Below are 19392 nucleotides of genomic sequence, written 5' to 3' on the forward strand. Positions count from 1 at the left end.
ATAATCCAGTCTACTTATCAAGCACTCTTTCAGGTCACTTTCCACCACCGTCTACCCAATCTATGACAGCTGAAGGACTTAACTTCTCAATACCAATTTAGTTAAAACATATAACTGGAAGAATAAATCTGATACTCTCAAAGTCTGCATTCAAAAACAGCCTCTTAAAAAAAATCCCCCACCTCACCATTTATCTCTAACGGAAAGGATTACTATGAGAATGTATATGTTGATTCGAATTTTTTTAATGATGACCCCAATCCAATAACTCATTCAGACCTTTCTATTAATATTTCTGGTCACCAAGAGCAGATATGAGCTATATGGGAAAAAGCAAAGGAGTTCACTCAGAGAAAATACATCCATTACACAGAACAATGTCTTCAAGTCATACTTCATTTTGTGTCCTTATACTAGAAGTGCAAATATGAAAAATTAGACTTTTGCATCAGCTTTTGAACTCCTTCATCCAATTGCTGGGGAAGGAAACTAGTTAAAAGCAGGGCAAAGCATGGGACAAAGGGATTGTAGAAGGCTCAGAAAACAAAACAAACCAAAAAAAAGAAGTGAAAAGGAGACTGAGAGGGTATAAACAAGTCTTGCTTTCTTCAATTTCAGCATATCCAGCAAAAATAGAACCAAATATCTCTACTACTTCCATTACAAGATAAACTTTTTACTTCTTTACCCCCATTGTATCAAAGGCTGGACCCTTCATAAAGCTCTGAGTGGGGAACAAAGCATTTGTTGCCTGCGAACAAAGTTTTTTGTTTTTGCTTTGTTGTGTTTACTTGGTTATGAGTGATATCAGAACAAAATATCTTCATCTAGTTTAGCACTTTTTTCCAATATACCCTTAAGAACACCAAGACTGAAATAACATCTGAGAGTCCCAGAAGTATTTTGAGCTGAGAGCATAACAAAAGCTCTGCTATGCTACATAAAATGGAGCTGAGATTCACAGATAATAACAATAATGCATTTCTGCTTCATGCTTTTCATCTTGATAGGTCTGAATTACCCATTCTCCACTTCAGAACCACTTTGCTGCAACTCCCTCCTCCAACCCAAGAGCCACCATCTCTCAGATCAGAAGGTTGTGATGTTTCATGGCCATAGAAAGAAGAAGAAATAAACATAGTTCATTATAAAACACAATTCTCATACTATACCTGAAACAAACTTCCTCCTTCATTTTTCACAAAGAAATGTTGCATTTAATTTAATGTGCATTCAAGGCTGAGAAATCAGGTGCCAATTAATGAATGCATTGCCACGTATCTTAGGTTTATTGCCCATGGTTGATATTCCCAATCATGCAATCTTACAATTAATATTCATAATAAAAATGTACCAAAAGTCTCCATTTCTAAATGGCCTTCTCATTCCTCCAAGGATTCTAGAATTCACTCTGAGTTACTGTTAATGTACTTTATCCTAGGAATCAATAAGCGGAAAACAGATACCTTTAAGGAAAGGAGTTTCTTGTCTAAGGCACGAGCAAGTTCCAACATCATTGCACATGGCACGGCTGAATCAGTGGCTCCTACAAACACTCTGTTGTTCCAGTGGGAAAAATACTTGGAGTCATAGTGGCAGGCGAGGACCAAATGTCGTTTAGCAGTGGGATTGAGGGTGCTGATGATATTTGAGAAAGACCGGTACCCATAGGGCGTCTGACTCAAGAAGTTGTCTATTTCCAAGACCCAGTCAGCCTGAAGCCTCTGAATTCGCTGCATGATGTGCTGATCAAAACAAAAAAACAAAAAATTTAGATCTAAAGAAACGGCTTTCATTTGTTAACTGTGATTCTGAAACTTTAAGTAGTGCCTTTCAAATTAAAATTGCAATACACACTTAGTGTATTAATAGCAATATTATTGCAATTAATAATTGCTTTGTATTTATTGTAATTAATAGCATTTGTCCTGTTTAAAGGAGAAGCTAATCCTCTTGCCTCTCCCTTAAACTTCCCCTTACTAATCAATCTCAACCAATTGTTAATATTAACCAGTGTTAATAGTTTGATGCAGATCTTTCGACATATCTTCTCCTTGCTTATGCAAACCTACAGTAGCATACAAACACATATATTTGGCAGAGGGGCATATGTTTTTGTAGGAAAAGAATCCTACTTTTTATATTACTCTCCCCTTGCTTTTCTCCTTTAACAATATATTATGGACATGTCTACAAGTCAGGAGACAGAGATGCAGTTCGGTAATAGTAAAGTACACTTTTAATATTTCTAGGAGGCTACAAAGGCATATTTAAAAAATTAAGTAAACCAGCAACCTACAGGTCTCTATCTCTAAGCTCTTCAAGGACAAGAACTGCAAATGGTAGCTCTTTCTGTCCCAAGTGCATAACATGTGTCCAAGTCCAGCAAATGCTTTACATGTAATGAACACTAATAAAAGATACAGATGCTCACCTGTTAAGGATAATGTAGAAAGCTCCCATAGCTAGGGGGTGGTTCGGGTTATTTCAGACCTCCGCTCACTGTAAGAATTAATAAGCAACCCTGAACCATAATAACATATCAAGCAGCTTTCCCTCTGCACCCAAGGCAGGTTGAGACGCACTGTAAATGCTGGCAAATATAAAAGAGAATCTCTTTCCCCATCTCTGCTGGCCACCTTGAGCCTTATAAGGCAACACAGTGACTGACAGAAGAAAGCAACAGGTGGAGAAAGTAGCATCACTTCAGGAACTAGAAGTATTTTTTTAAAGAACATATTATAGACTTCACGATGTGAGAAGTTATAGGTGAGTTCATTGCTGATTCATTTGCCTTTTCCCATCCCTATTTTATCTTGGCTTCACTTTCCTATGTTCCTTGGTTTTTTGTTTGTTTGTTTGTTTGTTTGTTTGTTTTGTTTTGTTGTTTAACAGGGCTTCACTCAGTCACCCAGGCTGAAGTGCAATGGTGCAATCTCAGCTCACTGCAACCTCCGCCTCCTCGGTTCAAGCAATTCTCCTGCCTCAACATCCTGAGTAGCTGGAATGACAGACACATGCCACCATGTCTGACTAACTTTTGTGGGGGTTTTTTTTTGTTTTTTTGGTTTTTTGTAGAGATGGAGTTTTGCCATATTGCCCGGGCTGGTCTCAAACTCCTGGGCTCAAGTGATCCATCTGCCTCAGCCTCCCAAAGAGCTGGCATTACAGGTGTGAACCACCATGCCCAGGCTGTTCCTTTTTTTTTTTTTTTTTCAAGTATCATATACATCATTGTAAATTGCCTTAAATTATTTTTATAAAAAGTCAAACGACAAACTAACATCAAAATAACTGACAATTTGTCCTTCAATTAACATCTAACCAAAAACCAACATTTCAGATCTAACAGTTCAGATCTAGACAGTTTAGATCTGGGATGGACCTTAAAATGAAAAATGAATAACTGGAAATGAATGTGAGGGCTTTTATTTTTTTTTTCCTCCTAAGAAATACAGGATTTTCTATCCTAGCCAAGTCCCATGTGGCCTGCGCTCACTAATGCGACATGACACGTAGGCAAGAGACTCAAAACAACTGCGGCAGGAAGCTTCCAAGGAAAGGGGAATTTAAATAGTGGGAGGACACTGATCCTACAGTCAGTCCTGCAAAAGCCAACTAAACAAATGATTCCCCAGCTAGAGACTCCTTGCTTTTTATAGTGGGTGGACTTTGTCCTAAATAGCATTGTGCATGCAGTACCTTAACTTTTCTATTGCAAATTTACATGCTGTCTTATCACATCATCAAAAGAAATGTTTATAACCTTTTTTGAAATCAGCATTCATAACTCTCCACAATTTGTAGTACTGTGCTTTGCTCACAGTAGGCTATCAGTAAATATGGGTTCATTCTAACAGTAAATATGAATTGATTTAATGAGAATATATAAAACTATATGATACAAAGCATTAATAGTTTGAATAGAGAGAAATCACTATGCACCTAACATGAGTTTTTCTGCAGACTATGAAAATGAGTTATCCCTAGACTGTAAAAAAAAAAAAAAAAAAATTCCACAAAATGGGTCATTTAAAAAAAAAAAAAAAGCATATACTCCAGAACATCTGGTATCCAGATGATAAAATGCTCCATAAAATGGCTTCTTCAACACCAATTGCAGATTGCAAGCTCACAAAATGAATTGGAATTTTAAAAAATATATCTGTTAGCAATACTCAGAAGTCACACACAAACTTATTTCTCAACTTGTTACCAGGTCTTGATCATAATTTCTGATGACCTTGTTGACACTAAAATCCATAAGAGAATCAGCATATATCCTCAAAAGAGTTTTTCCTGAAGCAACTTTTTTTTTTTTTTTTTTTGAGACGGAGTCTCACTCTGTCGCCAGGCTGGAGTGCAGTGGCACAATCTTGGCTCACTGCAACCTCCAACTCCCTGGTTCAAGCAAATTCTCCTGCCTTAGCCTCCCGAAAAGCTGGGACCACAGGCACATGCCACCACGCCTAGCTAATTTTTGTATTTTTGGTAGAGAGAAAGTTTCACCATGTTGGCCGGGATGGTCTCGATCTCCTGACCTTGTGATCTGCCTGCCTCAGCCTCCCAAAGTGCTGGGAATACAGGCATGAGCCACCGCACCCAGCCCCGCAACTTTTTTGTTCAGTGTAACTATTTTTTGTTTATCTTAGCAGCTAAGATAAATCGTCTTTATAAACCATCAAATTGGCTGCATAATCTAATTAGTTCACCAATATCCCTTGTTTTGTTTTTGGCTTTCAGACTTAGTCTACAAGTCCCCACCAGAAGTCTCTAGGGGAACTCCCCAAACGACCACTACTATCATTCAAATACCCCTAAGCAGGGAGTGCGTGGCTGTGGCAGGGACTCTAAAGCAGCTGCCTTCCCCAATACCAAAGCAGCAAAGGGCTGGGCCCTCCAGGAGTGCCGAAAGGCAATTTAGAATATAGATCACACTTTGGGTTGCTATACATCTATGTTTTAAAATGGAGAGGAGAGAAAAAGGGAGAAAGAGAAAAAGTGAGAGAGATGGAGATAGGGATAAAGCAGAGATAGTTGGAGACTGAGTAGAGAAAGAAAAAAAATACAAAGATGAAGACATGAGCACGAGAGAGAGGCTGTTACAAGATAGTCTACTTCCAAAGAGTGGTAGGGGGATTTATTCTAGGTTAACACTAGTGAATGATCCTGGGTTTCATTTAATTAAACATAAATTCTAGTTTCCAGGTTCTGAGAAACAATGACATCAGTAGACCAGATTTGCTTGGAGGAAGCCGATTTTCCAGTATTTGCGTTAAGTCTGCAAACACATCGTCGTCAGGATGTGGACATCTGCCACCTGAAGACTCGGGTACCTCTTTACTCTTGAGTGCACCATATATGAGTCCCTCGGGCTCCTCCTCTTAGGGGGCTGGACTGAGGGTGCACCTGGGATCTATGTACCTGATGACATTCAGTTTCGGTGGCTCAGATGCACTGTGCACCTGTGGGGGATTTTACCCCCTGAAGTTTCTAGTTTGCCTCTTTTAGACAAAGGATATTGCTTGCCCATTTGTGAGCCTTTATCATCCTAATTTTTAAATTTTTTTATTTCTATCTTATAAATCAATGAAATAGCCCCAAATGTATTATCTTCAAATTATTTGTTTTACAAATAACTTATCTCCTCAAAATAAAAATATCCTAATAATCCAATAGGCAGCTTTGGGGTCATTGATCAGAGACCAGGAAAACGCATAATGTGGGACAGGGTTCCCCCAAAATATTCTCTTTCTGTAAAAGAGAATCCACAGTAATGCACATCTTTACTGGTAACTACAAAAGTTAATTCACAAACCAATTTTATATCAAGTTTGCCCTTTTTTAATATTTGAGGATCTTCTCTAGTTACAACCTTGAAACTCTAAATTATAAAACATCTCATCTAGTGTTCAAAAAGGCCTCAGGAGAAAAAAAAAAAGGTTCAATCATTTTTGTTTCAATTCAGTTCTACATGAAAGGATCTAATCTTAGTCAAATTAAGGCCATTAGTGTAGTTCCCTCATAATTACTCTGTCATGTACCTCACTTTCAAAATGAGAATTCCTTTGTCTTCCACAGCTTAGAAGATAGGTCTCTAAAAATTAATGGTAATTTTCTTCTCAAAAAATTCTAAAATGGAACCTAAGTGAGATATCTAACATAGCCATCAGCCAGCCCATGCATAGGCACCACAGCAGTAGTTCCCAACACATTCTAAAATACTGTCCATAAATATCTCATTTGCCTCCACCCCCATATGATAGTGGAGAATGTTACTGAAACTTCAGTAACACTTTTAAATGAATATGTATCTTTTTAACTACAACAATATCTATGTATATTATTTATCCTATATACTGTATTCTGTTGAAGCTAAAGATCAACTAGCAAAGTTTATTGTGTTCATGGATTTCCAGAGCCTGCAGGCAAGGAACCTCAGGCCTGAAGTATGCATATCATTTCTGGTTATATACAGCGCTCTGGGCAAATGGTATGGGAAAATAAAAAAGGTTGAGTTGAATGGGAAGAGTAAGCATCACAGACCTAGATTTTTTTCTAACAAGGAACTGAGGCTTTTGGAAAATGCCAATTAAATGCCCTGGCCTTCTTTTAAGAAAATGCTTGAGAGATAAGGCCCAGGGAATGTTGTTAAAGTGAATGGTATGTGCCTCACTCTCCAACTTGGGCTTGAGAAGATCGAGAGCTGGAGACATTTGAGTGCACGAAGCAGAGCTGATTCCTCCCAGCTCTCCAGTGACAGGATAGAGATCTCAAGTCGATTCTGGCCTCAACACTGGTACAAGTATAACCTTGAGCAAGTTAATTCATATACCTCAACCTCAGATCTTTTTAAATTCCTAACACTGAGATAATAATAGCATCCACACACTGTTCTGAAGGCTGAATGAGATGATCTATGCAAAGAACTCAGTAAAGTGCCTGACCCAGAAAAACTGCTCAGTGAAAGTCAGCCATCATTGCTATTATTCTTCACTCTGCCTAAAGGTTAGACAGAACTAAGGTGCCTGCAGGGTGTCTACCATCTAATTCCTTGGGAGAAGCCAGAGCTATTCAGATGGAAGACAAAAGGCTAATGGGGAGACAGACATATGGATACCTAGGCTAGCCTGAGAGGCAGAGGCTGTACACTGGGCAGAAAGGAAGAGCTCAGCCGGACGCGGTGGCTCACGCCTGTAATCCCAGCACTTCGGGAGGCCGAGGCGGGCGGATCACGAGGTCAGGAGATAGAGACCATCCTGGCCAACGTGGTGAAACCCCGTCTCTACTAAAAATACAAAAATTAGCCGGGCATGGTGGCGTGCGCCTGTAGTCCCAGCTACTTGGGAGGCTGAGGCAGGAGAATAGTGTGAACCCAGGAGGTGGAGGTTGCAGGGAACCGAGATCACGCCACTGCACTCCAGCCTGGGTGACAGAGTGAGACTCTGAAATCGAAAGGAAGAGCTCAAGAGCTGGGCACCTGCGCCATGCAGTTCTCAATCTAGGCACAGCAGTGGGTGCCAAGGTCTTTTGCCTGAGGAGTTTCAGAAGAGGATGTGAAGGGCCAGTCCCATTCCTTCCCAAGCGGCCCCTTAAAATGGGGCTAGTTTGCAAAAAACAGATATTCAGAGGTGAGGTTTCAGATTGCTTAGGAAGACTGACATCAGGGAGGCAAAGAGGCATTCAAGGTCTGGCCCAGCTTGTTCTACCCTCCACAACAGTGGTAAAATCAATGGGTCTTGAAATCAGTTTAGTGGGTTATGACCAGCATTTTTTAAGAACCAATAAAATAGAACTGACCATATTGCAGTAAAATGCAGTAAGAATATTTTTTGTGGATGTTTTGTTACAGTTAAATATGCCAGTACGTTTGTGTGTATAAAATGTAAAATTCATTTTTTTTTACTTTGTGTCAGAGTCAGAAGTTTGAGAAGCACTGCCCTGGAGAAATGCAGCTAGCTTATCACCAGCCTTAACTCTCCCTCCAGGGAAAATACAATTTCCCTAAGGCGAGTGATGGCCTGACAGTACAATGATACTCTTGACCTAGAACCTTCAAGCAAGGACTCCCTAAGCCTGTTGCTGTTCATTGTTTAGGATTCAAGAAAACTTAATTGGGAGCCTCGGGGTGTGCTATTGAATGGTCAAGAGTGAAGGACTGTGTAATGTTGTACCCCAAATAGAGATTTCACACATAAACTATTGACATTAACATGTACCACTTAATTCAGAACAGACATGTACTCTCGGTCATTTGATTTTTCTTGGTTGACTATTTGGTGAATGAGGAGATGACAGATCTGAATATTAGACACCTCAGAACTTCAGCCATAACATTATCCCTCATGAGAAAGCACAGTATTCACACAAGCTTGAGGTTTGTGTCCCATGTTCTCACCTGACGAGCAGCATAGCTTCCAGGGGATCCCGGGTATCGCTCTATCAGCAATGGCTGTAAGTCATTTTGCCACATTTCAGAGATACTGGTGCCTTCTGCAATTTGCCGAAGAGCCGATGAATTCAAAATGGCTGGCTGGTGATAATTCTGAGGATTGAATGAAATCATTTAACTAGCTATCCTTTCATAACATGTTTAAGACTCTGACATGTTTTCAATTAATTGCTTAAAACTTCAAAATAAGGGAGAACTTTATGTCAAATGAGGTAAATTAAACTACTCAACTTTAAAATTGGGCTGTTAGGGCTGGGCACGGTGGCTCAAGCCTGTAATCCCAGCACTTTGGGAGGCTGAGGCAAGAGGACTGCTTGAGCCCAGGAATTTGAGACCAGCCCTGGCAACATAATGAGACCTTATCTCTACAAAAAATGAAAAAATTAGATGGGCGTGGTGACGCATTGGTGCATGCCCGTTGTTCTAGCTACTTAGGAGGCTGAGGTGGGAGGATTGCTTGAGCCCAGGAGGTCAAGGTTGCAGTGAGCTGTGTTACTGAGCCCTCCAGCTGGGCAACAGAAGGAGATCCTGTCTCAGTAAAAATTTTAAAAATAATTTAAAAACCCAACTGTTAGCCTAAGTAAATCTTACACAGTATAGAGGGAGAGTAGTCAGGGAAGACTTTATAGATGAGCCACAAATTAAGGGGTCCTCGAATTTTAATAGGATTTTAATAGCAAGCCTAATTCAAAATTTTATAATGATTACATGTTGAAATGGTAATTTTTTGACATATTAGGTTAAATGAAGTATATTATTAAAATTAATTTTACCCCTTTTTCACTTTTTTAATGTAGCTACTAGAAAAATTAAAATTACACATGTTTCTTTCATAATCTTTTTTTTTTTTTTTTTTGAAGTTGGGGTTTCTCTCTGTCACCCAGGCTGGAGTGCAGTGGTGCAATCTGGCTCACTGCAACCTCCACCTCCCGGGCTCAAGCAATCCTCCCACCTCAGTCTCCTGAGTAGCTGAGTCATTATTTCTTTTTTATTATTATTATTTTAGATGGAGTTTCACTGTTGTTGCCCAGGCTGGAGTACAATGGCATGATCTTGGCTCACTGCAACCTCTGCCTCCCGGGTTCAAGCAATTCTCCTGTCTTAGCCTCCCGAGTAGCTGGGATTACAGGTGCATGCCACCATGCCCAGCTAATTTTTGTATTTTTAGTAGAGACGGGGTTTCATCATATTGGTCAGGCTGGTCTCAAACTCCCAACCTCAGGTGATCCACCCGCCTCGGCTTCCCAAAGTGCTGGGATTACAGGTGTGAGCCACCGCACCCAGCCCTGAGTCATTATTTCTATTAGACAGTGCCAACTCAGATGATTGTTGCAATTCCTTTCAGCCTGAGCTTGGTGAATCTATAGCCAACTAAATAGTAGACTTTTTAACTTCAATTAAAATTATTTTTAAATTCCATTAAAGTTCACATAACATTCAAATTTGTATTTTGGATGACTTCACACATACTGTATATTCTTATGATACTGGTAATGATGAACCATTCATTCATTACATGTTTATCAGGCACCTAATAATGGAATGTGTTACTCCTCCTCAACAGGAAGAGAACAATTGATCAGATGACTTCTTCCCTAAGGGGAAGGATGAGGATGACATAAGAATATTGAATTATTTGGAAGGCAAAACAGAAATTAGGAGAGGCCTATTTTATAGTTCCTTTCAGGACCAGTGTTAGCTGGATACGCTTAAATAGTCATGCAAGTATTTTCATTCCATGTGATCGACTGCATGGGACTGGTGTGAAACTGGACTTCAAAGAATGCTTATTGCCTAATTATTTACACTCATCTATACTCTGAGATGGCTGTTTACTTTCCAGTACTTACCATGCAAAGAGCATGGGCTATAGGATCAGACAGACCCTCTCAACTCAGCCTCTCAACTCAGCACCCCACCACCTACTAGCTGTAACTCTTTCCAGGTTACTAAACCTCATTAAGGCTCAATTTCCTCATCTGTAAAACAGAGGTAGTAATACCTGAATCCTAGGGTAACTAGAATTAAGTGAACTAACATATGTAAACTGCCATAGTAAATATTCAATGTGTTAGTTACTATTTCCTTCTATCAAACACTAAAGAGCCATAGAATGAATTTTAAAGTTGGAAAAGCCACTTAGAGATGCTCTAGTCTCCAACCTCCTTCATTTATATTAGTGGAAATTGAGATTCATAGAAACCAGCTGACTTCCTGAGGTTGAAGGAGAGTTACAGGTAAATCCACAAAAAGATCCGCTGTCTGGGGATTTCCAATCCCATGCTAGTTTTACTCTGCCTCGCTGTCTCATTTATGCACTTCCAGTTTATTCCTGAATATTGATGCTGTGCCTGAACATCAGAAGATTTGTCTTTGTTTATTGGTAGGACATTTTTAAATACATTTCCTTGATAAACTTGTCAGTGCAGGCTTTAAATCCCTTGGTACCTCCAGGATCTAAGTCCTCATGCCAGCTCCCAAACAACAGTTGGAAAAGAAAGCTGAAGCTGAAAGACAAAGCAATAGAAATGTGCGAAGGGATAAGAAGAATATGGAGGCAAGAGGTCAGAAGACTTCCATGGTTAATTATTACTCAACCCTGCCAACAGAAGCCTGTCTGATCTCCCCCTTCACCCTTGCTCACCATGCTTCGGTCACTCTGGCATTTGGCCAGGCCCCAAATGCTCTGAGGTTCTGCCCCCATGAGGCTTTGGCATCTGCGGTGCTTTCTGCCTTACAAGCTGTTTCCCTTCCTCTTCACCTGGCTAACTCCTGCTCACTTCAGCTTGCAGCTTGGAGGCCACTTCTTTGTGTGTTTACTTGTTTAATGTCTGTCTTTCATACAAGACATCAGCTCCATAAGGCCTGGAACTCCCTCTCTCTCTGTTGTTTACCTCTCTCTCCCACACAGGCCACACAGGGCCTGGTTCATCTTGAGCATTTGATAAATATTGGGCAAATTAATCAAAAAAGCAATCAACAGATGAACTATCTTTCTAAAATTATCTTTGCTAAGACTGTATTTATATAATAATAAAGTAACACGGGCATTTTTCTGCCATTGCAAATAATAAATCAGCTGAATGCACAAGCAAGCATAAAGACAGAAGAGACAGGTGGCTACCTGCTGCAATGGCCAGGAAGTGCTGTGGTTCAATGTTATTGGGCTTTGCTCTTTTTGAATTTCTGACATTCGATGCTTCTGATGATGAAGAGCTGGGTTGACCCAAGCAGTCACTATGACAACCAAAACTATTGTGTCAAAAGCTGTTTACCAGTGGCTCCTTGTCTGTTTACTGTCCAATACTCTATCCCAAAGCCCATCTGGTCACTGTGGATAGAAGCTTTCACTCCATGTCCAGAGTGAAGCGAAATCACTTGTGTTTAAATAGCTGGTTTCTAGAGGCTTGAAAGAGCTCTTAAGATATTTAAGAAAAAACAGGAACAAAATAAATGCCCCCTCCCCCAAGCATCTCTAACTACAAGAGATACTGTAGATGAAACCAAATTGGCAAATAGCACCAAAAAATGCTTAATGGATAATTAAAGGGTAAATCCAGCAGACAGGCCAGGCCTATTGATGCTTATGAATCTAGAGACTTACATGTGTTTGCTCCTCAACCTCCTGGGCTCAACCATTTAATTAACATACTTCAGTAAAGAGCCCTGACTCTCCTTGCCCCTCTGGGGGCAAAGATGCCCCTGTAAAATCCCAGAGCTAAAAGCTTCCCAGTAACTGAAGGACAGAGAAGAGGAAACAACCAACTACACTCAGTCAACTACTTAAGCCTTCTATTCATTAAAGCCCTGTGTGGAAAAGCATTTGACTTTCCCAACCTAAATAGCATGCATTCAATGTTTGAGGGGTCTTATTCTCAGAACTCAATAGATATACAAATTTAGGTGGAGATGAGATGAATGAGTAAGAGGAAAAAGCTGGAAAGAAAGAGCGAGCTCAGCAGGGGGAAAGTAACTCAGGCAAAAACAAAGTTGAGCCCAATGGTAAATGCAAACCCCAATTTATTGTAGGTTTATCTCAGTTAAAAGACACTTAGACAATTTTCTATTGGTGCAGGTGTTCTCAGAGGAATGAGGCTCTGTTACAGCCCCTGCCTTGTCTTTTCATCCAGACAGAAAGGACAATAAGTCTGCTCTGAGTGCAAGAATCTTTCAGCCAAAAGTGTGAACCAGATATCCTGAAGCATCTCTTCTAGGCTAATCATGTGGTTTTAAAGAGGGTTTTAATTACATAATTGATAGAGTTGGCCCAGCTTGCAAAGGGTTTTGAGGTTCCAAAAGACTGAATTAAAGGGAGATCATTACAGAAATGCAGCCAATGCAAGTCCAGTTTCTATTCTATATGAGTGTCTCCCGGGCAATTCTCAGATTAACACCTCTGTCTGTCTGCAAAGTCAGCTCAATCAGCAGTTACTGAACTCCTTCTGTGTGTCGGATGCCACTGATATTAAAAATTCAGTGGGAGAATAGTTAGGAACTGAACAAGACAACATCTGTCTTTTCTAAAATGCAAGCAGCCCTCTACTTAAAAGCAGAGCCGTGCGGGCTTTAACCACAACAGCTTAGGGTGAAATCTCAGCTCCCTCGTTTATTAGCTGTGACTAGGAAAGAGTCCATATCTGTAAAATGGATCTCATGGTACTTACCAACTAGATGGTAAGGCTCCAAAATGACATTTTGTCTTTCTGTCCCTACCAACACCCAGCCCCCGACTGACTTCCACGTCACTGCCTGAGAGTCTCCGTCGTTGCTTCCATTAGAATGCAACAACAACAATAACACACACACACACACACACACACACACGCACGCGCAGAGAGAGAGAGAGAGATAGAAATAAAAACACCAAAATGGTTAATAGCCATTATCTCTGAATAGTGGGATTATGGGTGACATTAGTTTTTTTTTAGTGTATTTTTCTGTATTTTCCAAGTTTTCTAAAATGAGCACATGTCAACTTTATAATTAGAAGACTTCAATAGAAGCCAGACTTTTTAGTTTATCGGAACTAATATTTTTTAAAGAACATATAAAGCCCTCAAAAGCCATCAGTCATTCGCACCTAAGGAAGAATGATTTAATGAGATTCTGTTTAATAGCTAGTTGACAATGTTGTACTAAAGGAATGGGCCTGTACTAAAGGAATAAGACTGGTGACCAAAAGGCCTGGGGAAGATTCAGAAGAAGTAACTCTGGAATATGGATTAACACTCAGACTAATGATGACCTTTAAGCTGCATGAAGGAGATCAAGGAAAGGAGAAAATAGGGGGTGTCAGAAGAGAAGGTACCAAAACCAAACTACCTGTTTTGGAATGCCATTTAGGGTCCACCCTGACCCAGAAAGAGAGAGTAAGCTCTTCATCTGGCCCTCCAACTTCCCTGCTAGCCCCACACTTTTTCACTACCTGGGCACTGTTCCGGGTACATCAGCCAGGACTCATCTACCATTAGAAAAGCACAGAAGAAGAAAGGAGAGATCAGGGCTTAAGCCAAACCCTAGCTCTTCAGTTCGCTAGTGCAATAGTTGTCAAGTTTCCTCAACCATAAATTGAGGATGAATGTACCTTCCTCATGGGGGTTGCTGTGAAGTTCAAGTGAGGTGGATATATATATATATATATGTTATATATATATAAAAAACACCCCATACCCAGATGCCAATGCCTCTAAATACACAGGTGTGTGCCCACCTGGGAGTTTAACAATTTATAATATTGTTACTATGGAAAAATTGTTTCCAGGTTTCAAATATATAATCAAATCATGGCCTCTGAATGCCACCATAAACTAGAGTTGATCTGCTTTTACATATTCAAAGCCACTGAAAGAGAAACATCTTTATTTCAAAACGAAGGAAATGGATTTCAAAATCAATGCTTTCTTTACCACACCTCACCTGTTAGCAGACCAGTGTACCAAAGACATACGTCATATGATTAAAATAGTCGAACACCATAAAAAGTAGGAAGGCACATATTTTAGTGTGGACCGATTCATCACCCAGGCTGCAAGACTTTATGAAGGTCTACAGAATAAGGGGAGGAAGCTAGAAACTGGGAAATGTGATGGCTGATTGTCATTTGCTTTTAATGATTTGAAAACATTCAGTTTCTCAATGGAACAGTGATCAGAAGCTTCTTAAAATAAATATAAAAGGGATTCATGCTTTAAAAGACGTTTCTCAAAAGTTAAATTCTCATTGGTTTAAAATATTTTAAGAATCACAGCACCTTTTCCCACCCATAAATACCCCGTGCCTACACACACCTACAAATGATCTTTTCAGAGTGGTTTGTTCAGTTTCCATCTCACTTATTCCCTTCCATTTAGATGTATCACAAAGATACATTTGGTGTGGCTCCATATTCTAGTCTGTAATGTTCTCTTCCCAATTTCTGACCAGAAGGGTATTCTCAGTGAAGAGAAGAAGGAGAGGATTTTTTTTGTGTCATTCCACGTTCTTCTTCATGGGCCCCCATGGGAAGTTGTTTTCCTTATAATAAAGTTATTCTTATGTTACAGACTTCCCTCACTGCCACCAGGTTCCCTGCGGCCTGTGGTCTCCATGTGTAAGTGGGGCCTGCTGTGACCCCTGAGTGGTGATTACATTAGATCCGAAGAATTGAAATGGGCTATTCGTATATATATGCATGTAGCTGGGTGGGAGTGGGCATTCACCAGTGTGCCCTGTATTTCAAACATTTGAGTAAATACAGGCATACTCTAAGTGTGTAAAAGGTCTGCTCAATAACACCGCCAAAGTTTATATCGCTTCACTTTGCTGCTTTTCTTAATATCTCTATAACATACTATTTTATGCTGACATCATTAATATTTGCACAATCCCTTAGCAATTTCATGATTTCAAAACTGTTACACAAGAAAAGGAAGTAATTGTGAACCCATGTAATTGTGAACCCATATACTTCTTTTTTTTTTCTTTTTTTCTTTTCTTCTTTCTTTTCTTTTTTTTTTTTTTTTTTTTTTTTTTTTGAGACGGAGTCTCGCTGTGTCGCCCAGGCTGGAGCGCAGTGGCGCGATCTCGGCTTACTGCAAGCTCCGCCTCCCGGGTTCACGCCATTCTCCTGCCTCAGCCTCCCGAGTAGCTGGGATTACAGGTGCGTGCCACCACGCCCAGCTAATTTTTTGTATTTTTTAGTAGAGACAGGGTTTCACCATATTAGCCCTGATGGTCTCGATCTCCTGACCTCGTGATCCACCCGCCTCGGCCTCCCAAAGTGCTGGGATTACAGGCGTGAGCCACCCCGCCCAGCCGAACCCATATACTTCTTACAGAGGGAACTTGCAAATCACTTTTATCCTAAGTTCCTTATATGCGATTTCTACCTACAACTAGATCCATTTTCTCTGAAAATAGCAGGTACCCTCTTTTAAGTGGGGGAAAAAGGCTTTTAAAGTAAGCAGGTCTCCAGTAAAGGTCCTTCCTGCCGAGTTGCTCCTTTTAAAAATCTAAAACAAACAACACACATCCGTCCTGAGACTGTAGGGACACTTCAGCTCCCCAGCAGCATCCTTGGATGAAGCAGCGGGGGGGCTGTGGGCACACCCCCAGGCGCACCCCGCACCCTGGCGGCCCAGGAGCGCCGGCCCCGTTGCCCTCGCGGGTCCCGAGTGGGGGGTGGCGCCGCGATGCGCCCTCGCCTCCCGGCTCAGCAGCCGCCGGCGAGACACATTTCCTGTGCCTATCAGCACCCCCATCAGACCGCAGCCCAGGAGAGGCCAGTGACATCACCCAGCCCCCCTGGCGTCTCCAGAACAGCCCCGGACCGGCCGAGGCACCCCGGCGAGTACGCAGAGCCCCGACTCCTCCGGGCCCCGGGTGGGGCGCCGGTGCCTGGGCTGAGGACCGCGGCCCTGCCCCGCCTCCCGCTCTGCCTAGGTAGGGCTGACCCGGCCAGGGGTCCCCGCATCGGACCAGAGCCGCTCAAGTACAACTACGCAGAAACAGCCCCTCACCTTCTCCTCTGGCCAGGCTGAGGCACTCGGACTGACCCCCCTGGATGCCCAGGGCAGGGCAGCCACCAGCAGCAGCAGGTGGAGGGTGCCCACGACGCGCCGGTGTCTTCCGCCTGCCATCTCTCCGAGGCTGTCTGGGAGCGGGTTCCCCGGGCCGCTGGCGGTCACGAGCCCGGGAACGCGCGTCCTTCGCCTTCCCTCTTCTCCACCCTTGGGTCGACTGCGCCCGCCTTCCCATCGCCTCCGGGTAGCCTCCCGCCGCGTCGCGCAGGCTGCAGCCCTCCTACCCCGGACCTTCGCAAACCCCGGGGCTCGGCGGCCCTGGGTGACAGACACAAGCTTCTGAACCCAAGCTAACAAAGGCGGCCACTTCCTTCTCTTGGAGAAGATGAAAGGAAGGAAGGAAGAGACATGGAAGAGCCTTTTTATGATCTCCAGTGCCAAAACAGGGAACAGAAAAGGGAGGAAGGGTTCACCAGACCCTGGGGAGTTATGAAGTGTTTCCCACGGCTCCTAAAGAAGGGGTGGACAGGGAATCGACGTCTGCTGAACACGGCACCAGGCACCGTCCTAGGTGCTTGTCCAACCTTCCCGGATTTAATCCACTAATCCCATTTTACAGACGGGGAGACTGAGACACCCCCCCCACCCCCCATAGAAAGCCTGGACTGGAACCCACAAGCAAAAGTATGACAGTGGATCTTTGCCTTTTCTCTTTTTTCTCACAAATAGTTGCCTTGCCTCACATCACACTCTCAAATTGAAAAGGATGGTCAAAGTAATTATCTGAAATAATGAGATCTAAAATATTCACAGCGGCTCTGAAGGAGTCATCTTCTCCAAGGCATGGCCCCAAAAGGAAAAGCCAAACACAATTCTATTTACTTTGTAACATCAAAGGTCATTGTTATCCAGATAATCCTAGGGCAGGAAAACATTTCAGTTTTGTCTGTAGGTTTCTGGTCCAAGTTGTCAGGACACTGACTTTCACCAGCCTCTTTTGCTTCCACAGTGAGGATCAGGGCTTGGCCTGCTCTGAGTCATCTCCCAGTAACATCTAGTTCCCAGAAAAATCAGAACAAGGATACTGAAGCAGAACCATTTCACAGAGAGCAAAGATTTGAAGGTAAGGAAGCTGCCAGAAGGCCCACCCACTCACTCTGTCTTCCCAGTCTTGGCTATGAGTTTTTAAAGAGAGGGCTTGCCTGGAAATACACTGTTCTGCCCTCCTCTGGAGCTGTAGGAGAAGACAGGATGTAAACAACTCCTTTCCTGGTGTACAGATTTGCTAACCCTATTCATGTCTGAGAGTTTTGAGTGACAATTTAAATCTCCAGGCTTAAATAAAATTAAATACACCTTTATTAAACCCACAGACAGTTCTGATCATCGGACCCCCTTCAGAACTTTCTACTGGCTCCAGTTTCAGAACTAAACCACTGTCAAATTCCCCAATATACTTCCTCTCTTGCTGCGTGGGTCAACCTTGAAATAGTGCATTTCCTGAGTGGCTGGGTAATAAAGAGCCTATTTGCTTTTTTCTTTTTTTTACCCTATTACCTTTATGTCTTTTCACAATATGGTTCCTATAAGAAAGAGAACGTGGAAATAGCAAACCTAAATGAAACAAAATGTGAGAGGTACTATCATGCTAAGTATGAGCAATTCAAAACAAGAAATATAGAAATAAGCTAAAATGTCAGCACATAACGTAATGATGATTTTGTTTCCTAAGTTTCTCCAATTTTGGTTATATTTAAGTCAATAAGATGTTCTTACAGTTTGGTATCTACAGGAAGCAGACTCTGAGACAAGAGTTTCACATGCAGGATGTGTATTAGGGAGTGCCCTTGGGACAAACCCCTGTGGGAGGAAGAAGGGGAACAGGAGAGCACAGAGGGAGAAGTTAGCAGCAAAGCGGGCCCAACAACCTCGCCCAACTCCATGGGAGTCCTGAAGCTGAAAAAGACCGTCAAAGTTGTTCCACACTGGACCAAAATGGCTGGGGCCTTATCTCTGCACCTCCATGGAGTGATTTCCTGTAAGCAGCTTTCCAGCCAAAAGAGCTTAACTGCTAGAGGCTGTGGGCCAGCCGGCCTCCAACAGCTGGAGCAGGGTCCTTCCCTGGGGGCAGATCTGGGCAGCGCATCTCCTGTATCCACCACAAACGTATCCATGTATTGTATCTGGTACAAATCTAAAACATTCCACATAGCTAGTGAGACTGATTTCAATACATTGGTTTTTTTTTTACATGTAAGCTTTTCTGCCAACTTTCCACGAATCTACAAATCCAACACCACTATATATGTATCACTTCATTCCTTATGCATATCTTTTCTAGTGTCTTACACACTAAATACCCTTTTCCTTTCCTTCGCTCATTCTTTTCTCTGTTCCTTGATTTGGGAAACGTTTAGAAATCCCTTATATCTGCTATTTTTGCCCTACTTCAACTTTTCCTTTCTTCAAACTCTTCCCATGGAAGATAACTAATGACTTTTCAATTTTAATTAAAGTTTCAGACCCTGTTTTTCATCATGGAAAAAATGTGTTGTATATACAGTGATAACACTGTTCTCAAGTGGAGAAATTTTTACCTCCATTATAGTATAGATTCCATACTGTGATGTGAAGGAAATGAAGGACCCAATTGCCAAAACAGATCTTCTCCATGAAGCTGCCATGGCAGGATGTTCCTACACCCAGTCCCACCTTTAAAGTGACACCATTAGACCAAAGTAGTAATGACCAGAAGGTTCTATTAAAACAATAGTTTTCAAAAGTGTGGTCCATGGATACTGGGGATTCCCCAAGACCCTCTTGGCTGTCTCCAAAGTCAAATCAACTTTTATAATAATACCAAAACAAGATTCATTTTTTTCTACTGTATAGACTTTGCACTGATGTTGCAAAAGCAATGATGGGTAAAAATGCTGGCAC

General features: G+C 41.8%; 1 protein-coding gene across 2 annotated transcripts in view; it reads right to left on the reverse strand.

Annotated features, from left to right (window-relative positions):
* QPCT (glutaminyl-peptide cyclotransferase) overlaps positions 1-19392 on the reverse strand; it is a 48367-nt gene that overhangs the window by 11948 nt on the left and 17027 nt on the right. The window contains exons 1-3 of one of the 2 annotated variants that reach the window (XM_001167364.8): positions 16450-16667; positions 8399-8545; positions 1467-1745 (exon numbers count right to left, since the gene is read on the reverse strand). In XM_001167364.8, the coding sequence (XP_001167364.3) occupies positions 1467-1745; positions 8399-8545; positions 16450-16569 (546 nt within the window). In that variant the 5' untranslated portion in view covers positions 16570-16667. Of the gene's footprint in view, positions 1-1466; positions 1746-8398; positions 8546-16449; positions 16668-19392 lie in introns of those variants that run through there. The other variant, XM_063789141.1, reaches the window with a different exon arrangement.

Source organism: Pan troglodytes, chromosome 12, assembly GCF_028858775.2.
Source record: "Pan troglodytes isolate AG18354 chromosome 12, NHGRI_mPanTro3-v2.0_pri, whole genome shotgun sequence".
NCBI classification, from domain to species: domain Eukaryota; kingdom Metazoa; phylum Chordata; class Mammalia; order Primates; family Hominidae; genus Pan; species Pan troglodytes.